At 47.7% G+C, this 22071-nt stretch overlaps 1 protein-coding gene across 8 annotated transcripts in view; it reads left to right on the top strand.

Annotated features, from left to right (window-relative positions):
* Positions 1-21200, top strand: part of VPS13D (vacuolar protein sorting 13 homolog D) — a 253994-nt gene extending 232794 nt beyond the window's left edge. For 6 of the 8 annotated variants that reach the window (XM_082416950.1, XM_082416945.1, XM_082416952.1 and 3 more), the window contains 3 exons: positions 5953-6084; positions 16259-16499; positions 18114-21200. In XM_082416950.1, coding sequence (XP_082273076.1) covers positions 5953-6084; positions 16259-16499; positions 18114-18245 — 505 coding nt within the window. In that variant the 3' untranslated portion in view covers positions 18246-21200. Of the gene's footprint in view, positions 1-5952; positions 6085-7101; positions 7218-16258; positions 16500-18113 lie in introns of those variants that run through there. The other 2 variants (XM_082416953.1, XR_014251756.1) reach the window with 2 other exon arrangements.
* The last annotated feature ends 871 nt before the right edge of the window (positions 21201-22071 follow it).

Genomic DNA, 22071 nt, shown 5'->3' with positions numbered 1-22071 from the left:
CAGGTTCTAGAAAGTGGCATTCTGTTTGTTACGCAACTATGGGGAAGAGTTTCTCTTGTGAACTGAGCCTGACTTCAGAGGTTTCCATCCTCTAGTAGTCTTCTCTGATTGCAGTTTGCACCGAAAGGAGTGAAATGTGTTAGTGGAGAAGAAGTGCTTTTCCACTTAGTCTTTGGAAGTGGATGCAGTCGTGAGGAGAGGGCTACAGGTCAGAGGTCAGATGTCACCCGTGGCATGGCAGGCCTGGTGATCGTCCAGACACTGCACTGCAGTGGGTATCAGAGGAAGCTTTAACCAGTTCATACACTCCAGTGCAGAGAGTGCTGTTGCGAGAGACTGTTGAGTTCCTTTTAGAGAACTGACAAATGTTTGACTGAACCATTCCGTCAAGAATTCCAGTACAGTAAGTCCCCTACATACGAACGAATTCCGCTTTGAGAGCACGTTCGTAAGCCCAATTTGTTCTTAAGTCCAACAAAGTCAGCCTAGGTACCCAACTAACACAATTGGCTATACAGTACTGTACTGTAATAGGTTTATAATACTTTTCACACTATCATACATAAAAAAGAAACACACAAAATAAAACATTTTTAGTCTTACAGTACAGTACCTTGAAAAGTACAGTAGTACAGTACAACAGCTGGCATACAGGGGCTGGCATTGAGTGAACAGGCAAGAAGAGTTACTGACTGGAAGAGGGAGAGGAGGTGGGAGATGGTAGAGCTGAAGGATCGTCAGCAATAGGAGACGGAGGGCAAGCTGCAGTTTCACTCACGCCTGATGTTGATGGAACGCACGTTCGCATCTTTGAAAGTTCGCAACTTGAAGTTTCGTATGTAGGGGGCTTGCTGTGTCTTGTAGCTGTCATTCATCAGCAGGTAGTATTTAAAGAGATAGTCTGGGTTGACCTTCTCAGCCTAATTATTTGTGCTCAGTCCAGCACAGTATATATAGGTTAAATGTTTAATTAAAACGAAAGTCTCGGACACACACGTAAAGTAAATGCAAGAACAGTCCATCACTTTGTTGGGGCGAGCACACACAGCCCCTAAGGAAGACGGCAGTCATCAGCTGAATAAACATTCTCTTAAGCTAGGAAGTCACATGTTTGACACACACACTTTCTCCTCATTTACTGATTATTTTTGAACTTCGCTTGGTTGATAGACATTGGCCATGACAGATTCCTCAACCGACTAATATCTTAACTCAAGCTGTACAGGGCTATGTGTATGTGTGTACAACATCTGTCTTCAACTAATAGAACTATGACATAGTTACTCATTATGGAAGCAAAGAACAAATAATAGCTGGCCAACTGTTGACCCTCAGGCTGAAAGGCAGGATCAACCAAGAGAATGGAATTGGTTAGATCTCCCTGTGTCACCTTGTTTGGATTTACTGTTGCTTCAAGAAAATGGCAGGGATTGTTTTCATTACTCTGATCTTTGGCTTTGGCTCCAGTGTATGTCAGATAGCAGTGGCCAGATGCAAACTTGCTCTGTATTGATCTCTCCCACTAGGTGGGTATCTGCAGTGTATCAGCCACTGTATCAGCAGCCCCTTCCCCCGGGGGGAGAGTCGTCCATGCTGTACAGCCAACTCCCTGACATTTTCATGGAGTTCAAAGCCCAAGTTCGTTTGGTGCTGACATTTTGGATTAGCTGGTTGACTGGAAGGCCTGCTTCTTTCTATACGCTGTGAAATTTCTAAACCGCAGCAGCTGAGGGCTTAAAATGGCCGACAGACCCCCAGCTGGCAGCAATTAAGTGCACCACAGCCCTTCGGCTAAACAAAGGTTTGTGGAGGCACAGTTGCTGCATATGCACTAAGCAGACTCGGCTGTAAACTCTCTTTTGTGTTGAGTGTTAGTGAGAGACGCTGTCAGCTAATGAGAGGTGAGTGGGTGGAGTTTTGCCACCTCTTGTTTAATGATGCGTTATCCCCAGGATGGTGGTCCCAAGACCCTGCCCAAGAGGCAGCAGGTCTTGACAGTGAAGGTGATCGTGAGAGAAGGAGCAAGGCAACCAGAGGAAGCCAGAGGATGGTCTGAGGACGGCCCGGCAGTGACAGGCAGGATGGCGTGGAAGCTGATCTTGCTGCTCTGGTGCCTGGGGGCAGGCTCCGCGTCTGCGCCACTTCTTTAATGGACTCCATCATGCTGTAGGTTGAAAGGGGAAGGTGGGCGTGAGAAGACAGGATGCTATTTTGTACCCATTCAAGTAGCAAAAATTTAAGGGGCTAGACCAGTGCTATCTAATACACAATTTAAATTTGAGTTAATTTAAATGAAGAAATTTAAATCCAGTTCCTTAGTCACACTGGCCACATTTCAAGTGTTAGTAGCTACGCATGGCCGGTGGCTGTGTCCTGGACGGTACCAAGTGTTGGAAGGTATATCGTTTACCAGGCTCTCTGAAGTGCATTGTTGGTGGGGGTGTAAACTGGGTCAGCCTCTCTGAAAACAACTTGAGTTATCCTGTTAGGTGAACATTCATGCCCTGTGTGTGTGTCCAGCAAACACCTCCTAGATATATATCCAAAGAAACTCTTGGCCAGGGTCACCAGGAGACAGGTACAGGAATGTACACAGCAGCATTCTTTGTAATAGCAAAACCTGGAAATGATCCATGTGCCATCAACAGGAAGCTGGCTGAATGATGGTATATTCATACAGTGGAATAATTATAAGCCGGTACAATTAATGAATTGTAGCTGCACACAAAAGAATGATTGAATCTTAGCAATATGACTTCAAGGAGGAAGAAGTAAGTCCCAAAACATAAAAAGGCAGTGCCATCCTTTTTCAGAAGCCCAAAACAATGAAAACCAGAGAAGGTAACAGGACTACTATACCAGAACATACTTTGAAATGTGATAAGACTACGTGCAGAAGAAGAGGAAAGGAACGATAAGTACCAGATTCAGAGTAGTGGCTATCTCAGATAGAAGAGGAAGGAGAAAGAGGAACAGGGAGGGGGAGGGGGCAGCAGAGGACCACACAGATAGGATTCGAGTTATGGTCAAACAGTGGGGTTTTCGTGCTGGGGACAGTGGTTTCAAAGATGTTTATTATATCATTTAAAATGGATAAAAGGCCAGTGATGATAGTGGGCCCTAAACGGAGATAATGATGCATCTAGTCCTAAAGTCCAGTTTACAACAAAAACGAATCGAGTCCTTTCCTTCCAAATGCTCATAGGCTCACTGGAACGTACATGAAAGTGACTTAAGAACAGTCACTTAACAGCTGTTTTTCAGGTGCCAACATTGTACTACTGAATCCCAGAGTGAAGAAAGTTAGGATTACCACCACATGCAGCCACACTGGTTTCAGAGGGTTACTTGAATTTTCAGTGCCATCGTCAGTATATGAAGAAAACTGTCCCATCACACAGCGGCCTGCACTGAAGAATATCACGTTAAACTTTCTGCTGCCTTAAGTCTGGGACTAAATTTGTTCACGTACAAATGGTTTTAACCCACACACTCCCCAGCCTCTCAACTTGGACCTCAGAATTTAACATTTCAGTTGAGTTTTGGAGAAGAAAGAATAGTTTTTCGGATTCCAACAATGATAAGGAAGTAGGGGATTATGGGAAGAATTCCTTTAATCCAGCTCTCTGTTTCTAGTGACAGTATGTCTAAACCACCCCTTCTGGAAGTATTCCCTATATTTATAAGACCACAAGAGAGACTTCGTTTCCTCCTACGGCAAAGTTGAGCTCGCTCGCTCTCCTGTATCTGTGTGAACAGCGAGCCTTGAATGCCGTGCTGAGCTCCTCCAAGCAACAGGATCTGAACACTGTATCCAACCTTCCCTCGGTGTGTGGTTGATCACAGATGGAGGACCTTGGAAATGGGAAGATAGTTTGCAGCCAGTTGGGGAGGCAGATAAGCAAGTATTTTATCTACGTGGGATGTGAAGCAAATGTGTTTGGAGCACATGACCGAATCTGACTTGTTTTTGAAAGGGTCATTCTCGTTCCTGTGAGGAGAATGGACAGGAGTGGAAACAGGAAGAATAAGTTATAAGACTATAGTAACAATCCGTTACAAATCCAGAGATCATTTGTCAGTTATGAGAGAGATGGAGAAAGAGCGAGATTTGGGATGCATGTGGAAGTTGAGCCTCCGAACCTCCCAGTAGGTCGGGGAGTCAGGATGAAACATTACACTGAAAGATGAGGAGGAGCAGGCCTGTCACATCTTCCTGGGGCCTTTGGGCTTCTGCCACAGTGCCCGGGCCTCTTTCAGGAGCTTCAGGGGTGCCTTGGGGAAAACATACTTTTTTAGCCTGTCCTGGACAGTGTTTGAAATGACAGTCGATGTTTCGCTGGGCAAGGAGATAAGAACAGGACTCAACTACCTGGAAAAGTACACCACGCTCCTTCCGCTGGGTTTCTCTCACTCACAGTGTTTTGCCAGCATCCTTACACCAGCAGTTGTCAAGCTTCCCTATGAGGGGTGAACCCTGTGAGCGGCTCCCTACACTGCCCTCCGTATTTTCAACCAGTAGTTGGGATCTAAACAGCCAGCAGTGGGCCTCAGTCCTGAAGAAGGAATTGAGACTGTGCCCAGCAGGAATATGTGAATATATTGATATCATATCAATAAAATTGGGTTGTTTACCCATTCCCTTGGTGCAGATGGTCGAAACTTCTTTTTAGTCTCACTTGGAGAACACAATTAGTAGTACTTGGGGCATCCTTATTACTGAACTTTTACAACATTATCACTGGATGTCTGGTTTTCCAGCCCATATCAAGCATTACCCAGGTCTGGGACTTGAGGCAGTGTGGCCTGATAGGCGGAGTGTTGACATGGGCCCAGGAGGGCTTTGCGTCATCCCAGGTTTGCAGCTAACCCACTGACTCTTTCTGGCCATATCTTTACCCTGATTCACCCACCAGGCACTTCTCTGCCCTTGCAAGTAAGTCTTTCCACTGCTGTTAGCACACGATCCTGGAGTGCCGATTCAGTGTGTAAGCCTAGGCCTCGCTTGTAGATATGTCTAGAGAGGGGTGTTTTGCTTCAATGGAATCCAGGAACAAATAATGAAAAGTACACCAAGTACAAGGCCGAGGACAGACCAGGCACACTCTTATCAGTCATCTGAAATATGCACAGCCTTTCCAAAACAAATATGGACTCCTGTTTCTAGGAAAACACCAAAAAGTACTTACCAAGTACCCTGTATATGGTTTGTGGAAAAAGACAACATCAGCCTGCCCTGAAAGCCATAGCAAAGCAGATTCCTTTGGGCAACGGACAGCTGAGGGCCATGAGTGAGAGCCGCTGCAGAATCCCAGACTGTGGCCTGGGACCCGTCCGTGGAGCCTTTCCTCTCCCTCCCGTGATCCCTGTGTCCCTCACCCTACACCCAGGCAGCTGAGCTCATCCTAGAAGAAGCTGAGAAGCTTGGTGTGTTCTGACTCATGCCCAGAGCCTCTCACTCTTCTTCCTGACCCTTTACAAGTCCAGAGGTGCCTCTCCTGAAGAGATTCCTAGAAAAATAGAGTGTGACCAAGTGGAAGTCCAGTAATAATAACAATAACAAGAGCCACTGTTAGTGGATAGCCTACGTTCTGTCAAACATGGGCTTGATGGGCATGATTTTGTTTGATCTTCACGGCAGTCCTGTGAGGTAGGTGTCATCATCGTATTTTACAGAGAGAACTGGAACTGAGCGTTGAAGAAGTTAACTGCCTTGTCCATGATCACATAGCTAGAAAATGGCAGCGGTGAGGGTCTTGTTCAGAATTGGGGCCTTTGACCACTTGCTTCTAGCGCATTCACGGGTGGTGCTAAAGGTAGTTTAGTTCCGGTCACCAGATTTAGAGTATGTCCTGTATTAAGTGGTGTTTTTATCTCAGACGAGGCAGGAAGGGAAATCATTTTGACGTTTAACCCTTAACCTCTTTGCTTTTTGTCCATTTCCCCACCTAGGACCCGAGCCCAGAGGGTACGGAAACCACGGTGCTGCGCAGGGCCCCAGGGCCTGCTTCCCCGCTATTCTGAGAGCCAGGCCGAAGGGCAGGAGCGGCTCTTCAAACTCACAGACAACATACAAGACGAATTGTAAGTTGGAGCCATGGGAAACCAGCCCTTTGGGTTCACCAGGTTGTCTTTTCTGGCTTTGAGTCTGAGAAGTTTCTATCCGATCTGAGTATCAGCGTGACTCTTAGGCCTTGGGACTGGTCAACAAGATTCCTTGGCCCAGATGTTTTATAGATTCGGATATAACAATGGTTCTCAAACTGAGTTCCATAGCGGGACCTTAACGTTGGCAGTCTCCTTCTAATTAGTTCAAAAAGAGAAGATAAAATGTTCTCAATCTAAAGGTTTTTTGCCCTGTAAAACTTTCCTAAACTTTGGTGTTTTGTTGTTTGCTGCAGAATGCTAGTAAAACAAAACAGATAAACAACAAACAACTGGTAGCTGAAAATTTCGGAAATGCAGTGTTCTTAAGGTTGTTTTGTTATTCTTTGAATGTGGAGCTTTATATACTTAGGACCTTGTTATATTTTCAGTTAGTGAAGTTTTTCCTAGTTGATGTGGTAGAATTCAGTATATCGCTATTTTAGGATATTCTGCAGAGACTCTTTTAGCATAAAATGCTCTGTAACCTAAATAGTTACACAGTCCAGAGAAAGCAGTTAGTTCTGCCTGATAAGTAGCAAAATACTAGTTTAATTTCTCTTAATGCTTATTTCTCTCTCTTAAGATAAAGCAAGCTAGGGAGGGTTCAGAGGACCATGAATGTTTTTTGGTTGGTGGAGGATATCTGAAGTAGAGGTTAGCTCTCAGGAGAGCCTTCAGTGTCATTGTTAGAAATGCTGTTAAGCTAACCTCATCTCATAGTTTTGTAGCAGTATTTGAACGGGGATATCAAAAGCCAAATCCAGAATTCATTTGTTGCTTGCTGCGTGGGATGGCATCTTCCTAAATGTGTTTTTTGTAACTCAAGCTCCCTGCAGTGTCATTGGAAAGTCTCTCAGTGATGGAGGTGTATTACATTATCATAGTCAGCTCAGGCTGCCATAACAAAATACCGTCGACTGAGTGACTTAAACAACGAAAAATTATTTCTCATAGTCTGAGGCTGGGAAGTCCAAGATCAAGGTGCTGGCTGAGTTGGTTCCTGGTGAAGGCTCTCTTCCCGGCTTGCAGATGGCCACCTTCTGGCTGTGTCCTCACATGGCAGAGAAAGGGTGAGCAAGATCTCTGGTGTCTCCTGTAGAATCAGGGCCCCACCCTTATGACCTCATTTAACCTTCATTACTTCCTTGCTCCAAATAGGTGGGGACATAATTCTGTCCATAGCATACATCTGTCTGCTCTTTTAGTCTAGCCTCAGCTCTGGCCATCACTCCAATAACCAGAATCCCCAGTTTTCACTCCAGGGAGGGCTTTATGTTCCTGCCTGCCTTCGGCGAGGATTTGGTGCCATGGCTGCCCTATATACCACTTTGCTGATGTAACTTTTGGCCTTCGGATCGGAGGCGCGGAGAGTCGTTCCTCAGGTGTAGCGGGACATGGTGCAGAGTCTACTAGAATGGCAGCTCCATGAGGGCCGCAGTTTTTGTCTGTTCCATTCATTGAAGAATCCTCAGTACATGGAACAGTGCCTGGCACATACTAGGCACTCAACAAATATTTGTTGAATTAATGATGGTTGGAAAGTTACTGTACGTTGTGCTTTTAATTTTCTTTCCCACTCACCCTTATTCAAGTGAAACCTTGTGAAATTCATTTTCAAGTCAAACCTTGGTCCTTGTGAAATTCATTTTCAATAGGGTGACATATGCCAAGAACACAGGGAGAAATTGTGTACTACAGCTAACACAGGCTTGCTCCCAGTGAGATACATGCATTGAAAACAGAGCCATGGAAAGCTGAAAACCGAAATCAAAATGAAGTCAGTAAAACAGATTTCATGAAACTCTTGAAATTCATAAGAACTAGGAAAAGATGTTGGCGTGAATGACTTTTGACTCTTAAGATGAAAACCATGTGTCTCTACCCAAGTTTGTGGGTTAAATCTTGCCAGTGAATGTTGAAGGAGCCACATGACCGTAGCCTTCCTCAGTGTACAGGGAAGAAGTCATCGGGGACCTGGCAAATGTTTCTCTGAAGTATCCTCGGTTGTCAGGCTGGGTCTTCACGGTGACGTGAATGTTGGAGGCATCGCTCTGCAAGAAAGGCGTTTTCAGGAGAAGCACAGGAGTGCCATAGAATACCTGACTTTTATCCTGGAATCGTAATTAAAAACATGTTTAAAGACCCAATTATTTGCATATTTTCCTTCGGAGTTAACCCCTTAAAAGGCTCTTTAATACCTTGCCCTACTGTTCTAACTAAATGTTTCCACATTTTTTTCCAGTTAGACTCACTGTTTCACTTCTGGAAAATATTGTGTAATTACTTCCTGATGTAGTGAAAACCCCGCGAAGTCCACAATGCCATGGTTACTTCAACTTTGTTCTCCCAGATCAAGTTTCATTTAATTTTTTATTTTATTTAATTAATTAGTATTAAAAAGATAGTTGCTGACATATGATTTAAGGCCTGGCCAACTGAGAAGGCTTCAGTTTCGAATGAATCAAATATTACTCTGATATGTTACAAAATTGCCATTACTTTCCATTTTTCTTAAGTTTGGTTCTGAAATCGGATCCTGGGTTAAGATGATGTTAAAGTGAAATTTGTTCTATTTATTGAATTAATTTTTCTCTGTAACTAGTGTCTAGTCTGTAGCCAGAAACCTCATCCTCATTAAAAAAAAAAAAGAAAGAAAGAAAGAAAGAAGTACCTATTTTATTTCCAATACACCATCACAGACCAAGTTACATACTAGCAATGTAAGCACTAGGGTGGCTCTTTACCTTTTCCAAAAAGGTGCTTACAAGCAATGCACATGACCTAAGTCGCTGCCCAAACATACTGTTTTCTGGAGTTTATTTGACAATTAGATTATATTTTTAAAATGTAGTTTTAGGAAATAGTATTTGTGAGATTTTCTTTTTTTTAGATATTTTATGCTTTAAAAAAGAAACTTTCAGTTCTCTATCCCAATTTTAATGTTTCGATAGATATATTTAAATATAATTGACTTCCTTTGTAATCCTAAGCATTTTATTTTATGCATTTAAAATTAGCATTCTTAGAAGGGGATTATGGGCCTCCCCAGAATGCCGACGTGGGGGTCCATGATCCCAGAATATTAAGAGCTCCTTAAATTATTATTATTCATTATTTTTTAGTATTGTGACTGTGCTAATAACAAAAAGAGTCCTTATCCTTTAGAGAAATATGCTGGTATATTTACAGATGAAAGGAAAAGGAATGAACAGCAGCAACTAAGAACCCTTCAGGGGCAGCAGGACCTGGGAAGTGGTTCCCGTGCAAGACTTTGAAGGTGGTGCTTGCCTTCTGGGGACACCTGAAAGTCACCCACAGGAGGCCGCTTGAGTCTAGTCAGTGTCTTGGAGGCTGTCACTGGATCCCCGGGTCACTTGATCTCAGCCGAGCCAGGCAGCTCCCTGGTCCGTTTGGGTTGTGTGCTCATTTCCATCTGTTTGAGTATGCTCCTCCTCTTCTTTTTCTTTACTGAGATCTTTTTTTAATACAAAAAAAAGTATAAAAAGTAAACCAAAATAGCCTATAAACCCACCAGCCAGGTTAGTCTTTTCTCTTTTTGATGAAATAAACTCACGTACATAGTTAGCAAATTCAAAGAGTACAGAAAGAAAGAAAATCAAGAGTAAAATTTCTCCTTTCTTGACCCCTTTGTAAACATACTGTTTATATATTTTGTATCCTGTCTATCCTTCTTGAGAAATTGCAGATAGAGATAGAAATCAGAATTTTTTATTTTGAGCACAGGTTATAGTGTTGATTCTAATAGCATATAATTGTAAATAAAAACCTTATAGTAATATATGCAGTCTCAAAACAAAAACAAAAGATCAGACCTTTTGAAAAGTGGGATAGAATTCATTGGCTTCCGTTTTCTAAACCAGGAAATAATCTACCAATAACCTTTGACACTTAGGAAATTGGATATTCTTTGATATGCCACTAAATTAAAACTTTCATCTGGCGGATTATCCAGCTACTCTGATAAAAGTTAATGGCTTGTCTTTGCTGTACACCTGAAACTAACACAACGTTGTAAATCGACTCTACTTCAATAGAAAGCAAGGCACGGAGGGAGGGAGGAAGGGAGGAAGGAAGGGGAAGTTAGTAGCTTGCTAAATCTTTAACAAGTTAAATCAGGACTTCTGAGAGAATTCTTTATCTTTACCACTGGGTAAAATACATGCAACATCCAAAGTTGTGCACTGGCAAATTCCATTGGACCCTACAACGTAAATTCATTGTTATTTTCTGAGACTACATAACACATGAATTTATTGCATCCTACTATGTCCCAGGACAAGTTCACAGTCTAGCAGGGGAAGCAGACACTATTACCAACTATCTATAAACATGTGATTGCTTTTAAAATACAAGTATGGGCCATGTGTTATGGGACCACAAGGGCAAGTGATTAATTTGTGCCTAGAAAGCCAGGGAAGGCTGTTGGCAGTTGATCTGGTCCTGCAGCACAAGGAGAAATGGGCCGAGAAGAGAGAAAGGCATGAGTGCCGGGCAAAGGCTCAGAGGCAGGAGAGTTAGCAGCATTTCTGGGGGGACTCCAGTTAGCTGGGTGTGGTGGCAGCACACGTGTGGGAGGGAAGGAGCGGAGGTTGGAAAGCTGGAAAGGTGGGTTACAAGGCCAGATGCTGAGAGCTTTTTTTAAAAATCCTCCCCCCTTCCCCCCTTGGTGTCCATACAGATTCTGAGAGCCGTAACGGCTTCCTGTAGGCAGTGGTGAGATTTTGAAGAGAATCTCACTCAAAATGACGTTAAAAATGTAACCTGGACAGCAACAGAGAAAGGGATGAGAGTTGGAGAGTCTGGGGGCAGGAAAGCACTTAGGAGGCCCTGGGAGTGATCCAGGTGAGTGCAGACTGGCAGAGAAGAGGGGGAGAGGGGACAGGGAGGCAGCCGTCAGTACAGTCAGTAGACTGACCACGTTTAGAAACTGAGCGAGGAGCGGGGCTGAGAGGGACTCAAGGGCTGCTTGCCTGGTCGGTTGGATGGAGATGCCGTCCACTGCGAGGGGCGGTGCCGGAGGAGGAGAGGATTCGAGAGGCCGCGCTGAGTGTGAGGACCCGTGGGACGTGTGCGCCGAGATGCTCTGCAAGACCCCAGGCTCAGACACAGGTGTGCGGTCACACCTGGACTTGGGCAGTGACACGTGCGGGGCAGGAGCCTGTTCTAGGAGCACTCCTGGAGTAAGACAGCTCTGAACTCTTCTGATTTTGAAATGCCTGCAAAGTGAGCAAAATAAACCTATATAAATAGAGTTAATAAAGCAAAAAAAAAGAGTGGGAGAAAAAGAAAGAAATCAATTGAAAAGGGTAATTGAAACAATTGGCAGATTTCTCTCTCCCTAAGGAGCAATAATTGGTCCTGAGCCTGTTTCCTTGTGGTCTCTTAGAGGGTCACTCATTTTCCCAACCTGCTGAAGCAAGGATCTGTAGTAGACTTGCAAGGGGACCTTCCCCACAGGATTAGGATAACTTAGCATCTGTTCTCAGCAAAAGAAAGAAATAACAATAGCCACCATTAGTTGGGCATGTAGATCAGTTCTAATCATCACAGTGGCCCTAAGAGGAGATATGATGATCCTCCTCTACACATGACGGCAAGAAACTGTGAGCCAAGCCATGCGGCTGGTGACAGAGCCAGTTGGCACCTAAGATTGGCTGGTTCCAATGGCGCATCAGCCGTGGGGCTTGGAGACAACATTTCTACCTGCCACAGAGCGAGAGGGTTGAAGCTATTGTTGGTAATGCCATTGGTGTTGATGAGCATACCCTGTGGTATCATGGTTTGAGATATTGTTTGTCGTAGTGGGTGCTACTTCTGCGGCATTGAACCTTGGCCAGGTTCACCCACTGTTAGAACCTGTCGTCTTGGAGAATGGTGTAAGCCACGTGCCACAGCTTTCCTTCCTCTCAGAAGAAACTTTCTGAAGTTGATCCCAAGGTCAGAATGTCCTCTTTCTCTCCTTAAAGGAGAGTTATAAGTGAAACTTTTAACTAATGTCTAAAAATCCTGTTTTTTGTTTTGTGGCACGTGGGCTCCGGAGCACAGGCTCACCAGTTGTGGCGCACGCGACATGTGGGACCTTCCTGGACCAGGGCTCGAACCCGTGTCCCCTGCATTGGCAGGCGGATTCTCAGCCACTGTGCCACCAGGGGAGTCTCCACCTGTTTTTTTTATAGAATCATTCACCGTGTCTACAGAGCACTGGGCAGCTTCTCTGTTTCTTCATATTTGAAGGGTACAGCTTATCCAGAGGCTGTGTGTCTCTGGCCACATTTTTTCATTCTTCCTCCGAATTAATAATAGGTCAGAGGGTAGAAGGACACACTCAGGATCGACCTGAGACCACATGGCTTTCCTCCCCATGTCATCCCACGAGGGTTTGCAGTGGTCACTCATTCATGAGCCAAGAGCAGCCCTGCGTGAAGCGAGGGGGGTACGGGGGATGAAGAGTGGAGAGCCCTGTGTCTAGACTCAGCTCGTGTGAGGCCATAGCCGCTGCCACTCTGGACGAAACCCTGAGCCTCTCAAGTGACGCAAATGAAAGGCTGTGGAGCACAGGCCTTTGCAGGGGATGGCCAGGCAGGGACGGGGACACCGGGCTTTGACGACGAAGGGACAGAGGCGGGGGCAGATGGGCAGAGAAGCGCTGAGTGCACTCATTGGCTCGGCTTCTCTTGTCCCCCTGGGTTTTGGTTCCTCTCTCTCAGTGACAAGTTTGGGGTTGGTCTCCATTACAGGAGGGGACCCGTAATCTGGAGCTCAGTTTTAATTATTCTTTGTTGTGGTTTCCAGATTTTGTTTTTTTAAAAATGTATGCTGTAATGATGGAACCCAAAGCCTTGGTCACTGGTTGTGGGAGTTCCAGGGGAGCATCAGGAGGAGAATGGAGAGAGAGACGCTGTTGGCTAAGTCAGTGTCTGGGTTCTTGCTCAGACCCTGGTCTGGGTGGTCCGGGACCCCGGCACTCCAGCTGAGGCCCCGCTGTCTCCCTTTCCCCTCCTTTCACTTAGACCCTTGGCTGCTTTTGACTTGAAAAGACTAGAACATTTCATGTAAATGTCCAAAAATTACTGTCTGTATTAGCTTCAGGGTACGAATAGGGCCCCTGGGCTCACAGAATAGAGATCTGTGCACATTTACAAACTGCTCCTCTCCCCTCACGTTTCTGTAATGGACGTGAATTCCTTTTTTTTTTTTTAATTTATTTATTTATTATTTATTTTTGGCTGTGTTGGGTCTTCGTTGCTGCACGCGGGCTTTCTCTAGTTGCGGTGAGCGGGGGCTACTCTTCGTTGCGGTGCGCAGGCCTCTCACCGCGGTAGCCTCTCTCGTTGTGGAGCTCGGGCTCTAGGCGCGAGGGCTTCAGTAGTTATGGCACGTGGGCTTCAGTAGTTGTGGCTCGTGGGCTCTAGAGCGCAGGCTCAGCAGTTGTGGCACACGGGCTTCGTTGCTCCGTGGCATGTGGGATCTTCCCGGGCCAGGGCTCGAACCCGTGTCCCCTGCATTGGCAGGCGGATTCTTAACCACTGCGCCACCAGGGAAGCCCGGCCATGAATTTTTTGCCCATGGATTTAGTGACTTTGTGATGGCAGGTAGTATGATCTCTATCAGATGAAGCAACTGAGCCGCAGAGACAGCAGCTGGCCCAGCCTGGTGGGTCTCCCTGCCCGCTTGGCCTGCGCTTCCCCCACTGTGTGGAGCAACTTCCACTAGAGCGTCCCAGCTCAGAGCCACCCTTCCTCCTTCCTTCCACCCAGAGCAGAAGTTGTTCTGGCCTGATGGAGGACTTTGCACCGTCTGTGCCCTCTTGAAAGGGAGTCTGTTTTAAAGAAGTCCAGTTTGGAAAGGGCACTAATAATGTCAGCCAGTCGGCCCGGGTGTAAGAGTAGCTGCCCAGACGGAGAGGCCTTGGCCCTTTTAGAGGCTGTGCGTAAATATCAGACAGTGGGTACTAAACAGGGTGAGAGTGGAGGCACGGGTGATGGGATAGAAGTACCCCATCTTGTGCTGGACCAGAGGAAAGGTAACAATCTCTACTGGATTTTTAATGCACGTGCTGCTCTCACCCTAATTGCGGTGGCCAACTTCGGGGATCTCCTTTGAGAACCCATTACAGCCTCAGTGGCCGTGTGCCCGGCCCACCTGTGCTCACAAGTCCTAGGCCATTTTCAGTTTTTAAGCTAGTTTTCCAGCAAGTTCTAGCTGGTCCTGTGATCCTTCCTCTCTTTGTCAGGAAGCTTTTTTCATCTCTCTCTGTCTCTCTGTCTCTTTCTGTCACCTTTTCTTCCCCTGGACCAGCTATTTTAGATTTCAGTTGGTTTCTTTAAATGATACTGCTGCCCCCTGGATACTGTCAGAGCCCGGGATACGGGAAATTCCGTGCTAAGTGGCCTGAACACCAAAAGCTGCTGGGTATTTCTAATTTTGGCATTGAGACTTTACAAGTCTACATTCTTGGCATTGCCAACCAGTTAGAATAGAACAATAAACCCCAATTTTTGTCATATGAGGCTGTAATTAAAATGGCAGCTGGAACCAGGCGTATTTTCACTGAGTACTGAGGGGGTGGCCGACTCAGTGGTGGGTGCCCAGGGAGACACGGGGGGCGTAGGGTGTGGACCCCACTCTTACATCAGCTTAGTCAGAGAGTCAAATACCTGTCCGGGAAACAAAATGAGAGCAAGTAGTTGCTTGGCAGTGCTCTTGACGGTAAGCGAGGAAGCCTTCAGAAGTGGGCGCAGGGTGGGCGTGTTTCTCGGGAAGCTTCAGAGAGAACTCGTGAATCCTTGGGCTGAGAGACAAGGCGTGTTCAGAATGGGGGGCTCTCTAAGCCCAGAGGTGAGCAGGGGCCCGGCGCCAGCTTGGGACTGAGAGAGGACCGGCCTGCCCAGCAGCAGGCAGGCCTGCTCCATCCCATCAGAGTTTGGCGACTGCCGACCGTGGAACAAAGCCATCCTGGGACCCGGTCCCTGAGCCGTTCCAGGGGAGCCGCGGCTCCAGGCAACTGCGGTGTGGCAATTCCTCTCAGGACATCAAGTCCCAGGGGGCCGGGGCTTGACAGCCAGCCTGTCGTCAGCTCTTAGTATTCTTGCCATCACCCGCTCCCCTGCGCTGTCCCCGACGTGGCCACCCCATTGTGGAAGGCTGTCACAAGATGCGACGGAGGCAGCCAGGCCTGGGAGAGCTGTCACGGCGGTTTCCAAGGGTCACTGCTCTTCATTCAGTAGCCGAGCTGAGAGCTTTGACGCGCATAAATTTCCACTTTAAATCTGGGGCTCCAGGGAAGAAGAGATTTTTTTCTGAGTGGCCCTAAAGCCCCTAGAAGTGATGACTGAGAGTTTATGGAAATCAAGATTCCAGCTTTACCTAAAAAAGCACTCTCTAACAGTTGAGTTCTGAGAACGCGGTGGTGGTCTCACCAGTGAGTCCCGGCCCTGGAGGTGCTGAGCTGAGACCAGGTGACCTCTTACTAAACTGTGACAAAAAGGAAGTAGACGTAGGTGCGCACATGGGGAAGGCGTGCTGTCCTCTCGCGGCGCCTAGGTTGGTGCCCCATCCGGTTCCGCCTTCCCCGCGTCCATATCCACCCCCACCCCCACCCCCACCCCCCCACCCCCGCCCACGACTTCCAGCCCCTGTGGCTGCCCCTCCCCCACCCCGCCTTCCCGGTGAACCTTCTCAGCTGCTGCTTCAGTCAGCGTTTCTAAGCATTGTATTTCCTTCTTCTCTTCTGCCCAACAAAGCACTGCTACAGTTTTCTCTAAGCCTCAGGCTATAAAAAGGCCATGAAATTGTTTCTCCCGTTGATACCCTTGGTCGTATTTATCGAGCCCCCCTGTGTAAGGGCTCTGTGCTTTACACACTGGCCTCACGGCAGCCCTCAGAGGCCAGTGTCACTTTTTTTTAATTCCTAATTTACACACAAGGAGACCGGAGGCTCAGAGTGGGTGAGCCCCCTGCCCAAGGCGTAGTAAGGGAGGGAGCCTGGCTTCACGGTCGGAGCCTCGGGGCCCCCCTCCTACAGCCTCAGCCTCCAGGGGCAGCTGGCGAGGCTCTGCGCGCCCTTCTCACTCCGCCTCTTTCTCTGCAGCTTCATAGCCGTGGAGAACATCGACAGCTACTGTGTGCTCATCTCCTCCAAGGCTGTCTACTTCCTGAAAAGCGGAGACTACCTAGACCGGGAGGCCATTTTCCTGGAAGTCAAGTACGACGATCTCTACCACTGCCTCGTCTCCAAAGACCACGGGAAGGTGTATGTGCAGGTGACCAAGAAGGCCGTGAACACGAGCAGTGGGGTGTCCATCCCCGGCCCTTCCCACCAGAAGCCGATGGTGAGTGCACCCCTGCGCTGTCTCCTCAGCCGGCCGCTGCCCTGCTGGTGCTTCTCAGCGGGGAAAGTGTTTGCCCAGCGTGAGGCTTGGGCTGGGCTGTTGTGAGGCCCCGGGGGTCCTGCTTCTTAGTCCCGCAGGCAGAAGGCGCTCAGCGTGTGTGGGGTGGGGCGACGCCCTCTCCCAGGCGGGTTGCTCGAAGCTTGTGCCTCGGTTTCCCACCCATACAGCACGGGCAGGATTACCGCCTCTAATCAGCCGTGAGGACCAGCTGACATGACGCTCGGGGGTGTTTTATTCCTAAGATGGGACTCTTCGGCGCATTGAATCTAAGAAAGCGTTAGAGCACACGTTGGCTTCTTCATGGCTTCCCCTCTAGAATGATTGGAAACTAACTTTTTTTTCCGCACAAGGAAGCAATATCTAGCATAGGCCCCTACCCATGGTAAAAGCTCAGTGAATATCTGTAAATAAACTTTACACTTGACCTCCAAAAGGTACAAGATATTGTTATGGCAGGACTTTTCAATAACACCGATCCTGTTAATAACCAGCATTCGTTAAGGGCTTACTATGTGTCAGGCTGGATTCTAAGTACTTATAGATTATTTAATGTTGTACTGCTGTTGTCCCCACGTGACTGGTAAGGAGGCTTGGTGAGGACAGGTGACTCGCTCAAGGTTATCCGGCCAACACCGGAGGGAGCTGGGGTTCAAACCCACATGCCCGTGCAGCTCCAGAGCTGGCAGCCTGGACCACTCTGCTGCCTCCGCTCGGAGGAGCTCTTGTTGGCTCGGCAGAAGCACGCGTGAGGGACCCACCGCCAGCCATATTGTAACGTGGGATCTTTTCATGAGACCAGGTGTTAGCCCTGCCCATTTTTCACCTGGAATGCTAGGGTTTTCAAGCCTGCATTCGAGAATGACTTGCCATTCAAAATGGCCCTGCTTATCTCAGTGTTTCCACAGATGAGAAGCAGCAACAAGCCTTTTTGGGCCTCTCTCCCTTGACCTTCTCCCTGCCAAGGAATGCGCTTGGGTTTGGTTTGGCTTGTGCAGGCTCCCCTGGGGTCATTGGCTTAGGTTAGGGCCGGTGGATTAATTGAGTTAACACCCAAAAGCCTGAGTATTTCCACAAGTTCCTTTCGGAGGTGGGGAGCTTTGCCCAGCTGCACTTTCGCCCTTTCAAGGCAAGTGAGCTTTCTTGATAAGAAAGGCCTCGAGGGCATTTGTGTGCTTTGACCATCACCAGACTTTAGATGTGAATCCCAAGTCTTTGTTCTCCGCTTAGTCTCACCTCAGCTGGTCCTCACACCTCAGCGCTGAAACTGGTTCTCAGTTACAGGCAGTCCCAAATGTCGGGTGATTATGGGTCGACTGCACAGTCACCTGGGGAATAAGTTCAAGATACAGGTTCCAGAGATCCACCCCAGACCTCGAATCGGCATAACCAGGAGTAGGGCCCTGGGAATCTGTTTCTTAAAACTACACCCATGCTGTTCTGATCCGCAGTCAGGCTGGGGGCTGCTGCCTGGGTGGATTTCAATGGCCCGTGTCCCGTGATTCTGTTTGGCTTCCCACCTTGGGGGCAGGTTACTCATTCTGTCCTTTTCTTCAGGTCCACGTGAAATCAGAGGTCCTTGCTATCAAGTTATCACAAGAAATAAACTATGCAAAGAGCCTTTACTATGAACAGCAACTTATGTTAAGGCTCAATGAAAACCAAGAGCAGTTGGAGCTGGATTCCTGAGAAGCCCCAGCTGCGGAGGGACACTCCCAGGCGTAGACCCCAGACCAGTCAGGAGGGGAGAGGCCCGTGGGCTTGGCTTAGGTTAGAGGAAACCAGAATAAGGTTTGGGGGATGCTGTCAAGAGGGAGAGTAAATACTGATGAGGGGGGGGCACAAATGGAACCATATTAATTTGTGGGGCAGGGGGTTACTTTAGATTATGGGGAGGTAATTTTTAAGAGGCATTGGTTGAATAATGTTTAAAACAAAGAAAGTGTAACTGAGATCAATCTAATTTTTAGATTGCCCTGTATTTTGTTAACATGTATATATGTACAACTGTGTGTTTGTAAATACGTAGGAGCATTTCTGAACAGGGCCTGTGATGTGTGTTAAGGTTTGTTAACTGTAAAGTAATATAAAATTATATTGGATCTTCTTTTGCACTAATTCTACACGTCTCATTCAGGGTACTGTCCGTGAAGAGGGATTCTTGGAAGCTGCAGAATGTTATGCCTTAGTTCGGGAAACTAGAGTATTCACGGTCAGGTGGGCTGAGGTGAGGGAGCAGGTGCGTCAAGAGCGACGCCTTTGAAACCTGTGCTCGTCCCGCTGGAGCCGCGAACCGAAGTGTCTAGACCCAGAGCCAGCCCTTGATGAGGCCTAGGGGAGTGACTCGGACGCATCTTTTATTTATTTCCCCCCCAGTTAAAAGACAGTTCTTAAAGTGTCACAAGTTATTTTTTATCTGCCTGTCTCGCTGGCTCTCTCCTGACTAGTCTCGCCAGACTTTGAGGTAAAACTTTGAGGTGTGTTCTGTTACCGCGCACACACACACACGCCAGCATTATAAGGTTTCCTTGGGTTATTGTCAGAGGCCAGTTTGAAACGTTGGTAGGCTCTGATAACTTAGAAGGGGAAAAAAATCCCGTAGGACTGTTTAACAGATCAAAGATCCACAAATTTATCAAAAACCCACAGTGAGAGTGTTCCCTCTCCTGGGCAGCAGCAAAGGAGGTCCTGGGACTCTGTTTGCCTTAACAAATACAGGCAGCCACCCAGCCCCGCAGCCCTGGGGACGCGGTGACGGCAGCCCTGGGATGAGAAGGGAAAAGGAGGGAGTCTTAGAAAAGGGAATGAAATCTGAGTGCTAAAAAGCTGTTCTTGTAAGTTTGGGGCCAAGATTTGGCCAAAATATCTCTTGCCCTTGGTTTTAAATTCCAACCAGTGGCAAGACCTAGACCGAGTGCCCTCTCCTTCCTGGGTCTTGTTTCTGTGGTTTCTCTTTTCTGTAAGGAATAACCAAGGTAGGGAGAGGGGAGGCCTAGAATGAATGACTAGCCTTGTGATTTTTTAGTTTTTATTTTAATAAATCTAGTCAGTCTCTACAACCATGTCACATGTAGCTGAGATCTAAAAGGACCCATCGGATCAGTGGATGCGTGGAAGGTTTTGGTGTTTATAACTCATGACCCAGATCCTTCCAAAACACAAATGAAGCTAATCTGTCTTTCTCTCCCCACTCGGAGTGTGTGTGTGTGTGTGTGTGTGTGTGTGTGTGTGTGTGTGTGTGTGTGTGTGTTTTCAAAGAGCTTTAACCCAAGTGCTTAGTGCTTTGGCAAAATAGTGTTATCAGGGCTCGTCTTGAACTCCAGGATTGATTCACTGAACTCTGGGTTCATGGACTGCAGAACTGACACCCAGTTTTTGAAGGGTCAGGGTGGGTTTTTGGTCCGTCGGTTGGTTGGTTCTGCTGGGCCACAGCCATGCGCCAGGTGCGGCTCCCTGCAGGCTTCTCGTCTTCCTCACCAGCCTCCCGCCCTGCACCCCACAAGTTTGGCTTGTGGTTTTTGTCATCAGTAACGCACTGCCTGAGATCATGATCTCTTAACGGTGAGACTCTCAGAGGGTTGATGGTTTGTGTCAGTGAGCCTTCTGTCACTTTCTGGAATGAAGTCACTTGGGAGTTCTGTTGGATTGAGGAGCTTGGTGTTACTAAGGAAGCCTAACTTTGGGCCCAGCGGCGACCGGTGTTCTCTGCAGCTCTGCCAACGGGAAGTTGGTTGAGGGCTGCGCTGTGGAATGGTGCTTCCAGGAGACTCCAGAGGGGTGTTGAGATGCCCTCCTCCCGGCTCCTTTCTAAATTTCATCAGCCCTCGAAATACAATAGTTGCTCATCTCCCTACTGCACAACTCCCCTCTGACGTTTGCGCCTTGGAAGAGGCAGATGTTAAAATGGGATCCAAAGACCAGATGGGGCGGGGTTGGGGGGTGGGTGCCAGCTAAGAGCTTCTCAGGCTCCCTCCGCCCTCGCAGCCCTCGTGCCAGGCCTGGTAGATGATAAGGTTTCAGGGGCTTTGGACATAGTTTCCTGGTTTGCCAGGAAAAAATCCAAAGCTTTGGAGGAAGCAGGCCCTGGCTCTGGCTTTTAAATTGGTATTTAGCCAGCGATGTCTGAGACATTGTTATGATAATTTCTGCCGATTTTCTTGCTGCCTCAAGTACCCATTTCCTCTCCGAGGAAAGTAAAATAAGTTGAATCAGGAGAACTTGGGCAAGCAGAAAGCAAAGCCCCCTTGATGCCCTGAGCCAGCACAGCTGGCCGCATCACCGCCTGGCCACAGCTGCTTTCCTCACCCACCAGAAAGGCTGGGTGTTGTGTGCTTCCCACACCTGGGCCTGCTCACCGCTGACTGGGAAACAGAAACATGGGCTCGTAGCGGCCCGAGTGCCTCACCGTGGTGGAGACGCACCTCGGGGTTTGGAAGGCTCCTGGGCCGCTTTGTTTTTAAGCATCATCTGTGCCTCAAAATACCATAGTAGCTGCTCGGTAATATTCTGAAAATAAAGTATCTGGGTCTCCACCGTGTGAACACTCTTACAATCACCAATCTGTTGAGACTCTTGAATCTGTTTTCTCATATCAGAGTCGTTATTTTTCTTCCTGTGGAATAAAATGCTCTGTTGACTTCCAAACATGTTGTTTCCTTCTGGTTTCTTGCTGTCCCATAGATTGTAGAACCATCGCCAATGACAAATGCCAAACGTGTTACAACACGTGCAGTCACACGCAGGCTTTCCCTCGCTCCGGGCAAGCGCGTTCCCAGGCCAGCCCTGCACCTCGGGCCTTGCTTAACTTCCCAGAGTTGGCAGCTCTTCCCGTCAGCCAGGGCCGGGCTTCGTGTTGACTGCGCTCACCTCACCACTCTGAGGATACTGGTCCAGGCCCTGGCAGGATGGAAGTTGTCATTTCTGAGGAGGAGACTTCAGGAGGAGCAGGACTGGTTAAGTTCAAGGTGCCTACTTGGTATTACTGGACAGGTCAGGAAGGCAGCCGGGCACTGGCGTCTGGAGTTCCAGGGATGAGTCCGGGCCAAAGGCATAAGATTGGGAGTCATCACGCAAGTGACACGTGGAGCCTGGATGAAATATGAAATCCTCAAAGGAGTGGGGCAGTGCGGGGAGGGCAGCAAAGAAAAGATGTCCAAGATCTGAGTCCTGGGGGTCCCTGAAGTTTAAGAGTTTAGGCAAGTGGGGAGGAGCAGCAAAGGAGACAGAGCAGTGCCTTCCAGAGTCGGGTGTGAAACCAGGAGGGCGTGGGGTCCAGAAAGGTCCACAGAGGAGGGAGATGAACTATCAAAGGCTGCTGATTAAGTAGGATGAGGACCAACAGTTAACGCTGGATTTACAACATTGAGGTCACTGGAGACCTTCCTAAGAGTGGTTTCAGTGGAGTGGGGAGGGTGAAGGCTGGATACACAGATTCGAGAGAAAAATGAAGAGAGATTGGAGAAAATGAATATTGACAACTCTCTGGAATAATCTGGCCATAAGTGGAGAGAGATGG

Source organism: Balaenoptera physalus (assembly GCF_965194825.1).
Source record: "Balaenoptera physalus genome assembly, chromosome: 1".
NCBI classification, from domain to species: Eukaryota; Metazoa; Chordata; class Mammalia; order Artiodactyla; family Balaenopteridae; genus Balaenoptera; species Balaenoptera physalus.
Note: the sequence above shows the minus strand (reverse complement) of the source record. Positions and strands in the feature narration are given on the sequence as shown.